The sequence below is a fragment of the Lupinus angustifolius genome, chromosome LG10 (genome assembly GCF_001865875.1).
Source record: "Lupinus angustifolius cultivar Tanjil chromosome LG10, LupAngTanjil_v1.0, whole genome shotgun sequence".
NCBI lineage: Eukaryota > Viridiplantae > Streptophyta > Magnoliopsida > Fabales > Fabaceae > Lupinus > Lupinus angustifolius.
The window spans coordinates 9,551,523-9,554,448 of NC_032018.1; the positions used below are offsets into that span (position 1 = coordinate 9,551,523).

General features: G+C 36.7%; 1 protein-coding gene across 1 annotated transcript; it reads left to right on the forward strand.

The window, feature by feature from the left end:
- On the forward strand, positions 1,538 to 2,719 carry LOC109358856. Its single transcript, XM_019603337.1, has one exon. It carries the CDS (start codon positions 1,622 to 1,624, stop codon positions 2,624 to 2,626), a length of 1,005 nt encoding a protein of 334 aa, XP_019458882.1. The 5' UTR covers positions 1,538 to 1,621; the 3' UTR covers positions 2,627 to 2,719.

The window sequence follows — 2,926 nt, forward strand, 5'->3', positions numbered from 1 at the left end:
TCAATACTTGTTCTTTTATATAGGGTAGGTAGAGTTAAATGATTATCTGTATTCTGAATTTAGGCAAGAGCGAACCACCTCACTAGATACTTTAAAAGACACTCTATCACTCAAGGTAATATAAGTGAAGATATGCATAGAGAATATAAAAAAGATTCAAGATTATAAGTGAGAGTATTGAGCTTAAACTTCTTTATGAGTGATCTCTATTTATAGAAAGGTTAAATGTAGTATATTTCCTCATAAGATGTTTTAATCATAACAAATTGTCTTGTCAAGTCTGTCATAGCCATGTGTGAGCTACTTTATTCATGTCGGACAATCATGTTCTGCTCATGCTTTGACTGGAACAATGCTTTAGCCAGGAAGAGACATTTTGTCGCTTTCTCACGCCACCATAGAAGTATATTAGGCTTATACCTGTTGCATAACAGATGATAGCTCAACGTTCAAATGATATGTTGAGCTCTGTAACAGTTTCTCCACTATTTAGGCGGTGTAACAGTCCTCTGATAAATATTTATAACTCTACAAGTGCTACCAATGTCATGTCTTATTAGGGTCATCATTTCCTCAGTTAGATCAGGTATGATCGATAACTGCATGAAGTAGATCTTATTTGCCTAATATTGAATCGTGTTCTTATGAATTCATCGACTCATGACCAGTCCAAGAACTAGAATCGAACAATACTGTTGTTACCGTAGCTTGCAGCAATTCTAAATGGCATGAAATAATACTTACTGGCTGAGTCACGACCAGGTCGCTCTCTTTAAGACGTTTCGTGGCACTGCCCAAAAAGTGCAAGCAGACTATCAACCACGCCGTCCCCAGGATAAAACAGCACAGATCTCTGTTATCGAATTCTTACTGCACTGTAAGAACATCTCGAATACACCCACCACAATATGGCTACCCGTGCCAATTCTCTTCCCACAATACTGACTACATGTGTCAGTTCTCAAAATCCCACAATATGGCTACCTATGCCAATTCTTTATCCACAATACTGACTACATGTGTCAGTTCTCGAAATCCCACAATATGGCTGCCTGTGTCAATTCTTAAGTGCCACGGATAGAAAGGGGGAGAAGTTTGCCGAAAATGCGTCGGCAGAATATTAGGGAGGAGAAAGAGAAGTTGAGAGGAAACGCATTCAACTTGGTGCAAGTTAAAATGAAGGGAGAAAACCTATATTTATAACATGAGATTTTTCTCTTGTTCCTCATTTCTCCAATGTGGGACTTAGGAGCTTATTTTTTCAAAACTCTTCCCTGTGGGACGTTGAGAGTTGTTTTTTCAAACTCTTCTATGTGGGACTTGGGTGTTTTTTTTTATATTTCACACCCAAAAGTTCTCACTCACGGTTTTCAACAAACCATGTTCCAACAAATACTATACTCTTGAAAATTGAGAATGAGAGTATTTTAGCTAAAAGAAAAGTAGGCATTGACTTTCAACAAACATAATTGATTTGAATTGCAGGGGTAATTTGGAGCATAAAAGTCCAAACCCATTAATTTGTTTTGAACATTTGACTGCCATTATAGTCTGTATGCTCCTCCTCCCCACCTCAACTCTCATCCTCATCCATTTCAATTGAAGAAAAAACACAACAATCATGGACAGAGAACAAGAAGAGATGCAATTCCTTGGGTTCTTTAGCATACTCAAAGAATCCTCCAAAATCATATATTCATGGAGAAAGATCTTCAGCCAAATTTCCTTCACTCTCATCCTCCCTCTCTCCTTCATCTTCCTCATTCACATAGAATTCTCCAACCTTATCTTCAGCAAGATTCGTCACAACACATCACAAATCTTTGAAACCCAGAAAGGCACTCCTCAATATGAGAAACTCTCTGACATGATCACCTCCGAATGGATCACTTTCTGGTTATTCAAGATCGCTTACTTCACTTTCCTCCTCATATTTTCCCTCCTTTCTACCTCTGCAGTTGTCTACACCATCGCTTGTATCTACACCGCCAAAGAGGTAACTTTCAAGAAAGTCATCAGTGTTGTTTCAAAAGTGTGGAAGCGGCTTATGCTAACCTTTTTATGCACTTTTGCTGCTTTTTTCGCTTATAATCTCATCGCACTTGTTTTTATAATCTTATGGATAATTACAATAGGGGGAAGTGGTAGGAATAGTGGGATTATTGTGTTAGTGATAATAGCAATCTTTTATTTCGTTGGGTTTGTTTACCTCACCTTGGTTTGGCAACTAGCTAGTGTTGTAACTGTGTTGGAAGACTGTTATGGAATTAAGGCCATGAAGAAGAGCAAGGAGTTGATAAAGGGGAAAACGTTTTTGTCCATAGTAATATTTTTTATGCTCAATGTTTCATTTATACTTATTAGGCTTTTGTTCAAGAAGGTGGTGGTGAATGGATGGAAATTGGGATCTGTGGACAGAACAGCATATGCAATTCTGTGTTTCTTGTTGTTGTCTGGTTTGTTTCTATTTGGTCTTGTTCTTCAGACTGTGCTGTATTTTGTTTGTAAGTCATACCACCATGAGAATATTGATAAGTCAGCTTTGGCAGACCACCTTGAAGTCTATCTTGGTGAATATGTGCCATTGACTGCTAAAGATGTTCAGATGGAGCAATACCAAGTTTGATATTGTATACCTTTATCCTTGATTTTTTAACCAAATGTATTAATCTAGCTTATAGGTAAAGATTGTGTGGTTGGTGTTCCCCGTATGGATTAAAACTGCTCAAGTGTACCTTTCAATAAATGTTAAGTATTTGGTGTTTTTGTAATATTCATACTTTGTATAAAAATTTATATGCAATTAATAAATTGTGCATCCTTCAATGAATGAGGGATGATTCACTCACATTGTAGACAATTGTTATACTATATAGATTTTCTCTCATTCACTATATATATTTTTTATAATTATTATTATATCATT

Bases quoted from the DNA above. Each gene is read 5' to 3' on its own strand.
- LOC109358856 (XM_019603337.1), top strand. From the start codon at position 1,622: ATGGACAGAGAACAAGAAGAGATGCAATTCCTTGGGTTCTTTAGCATA.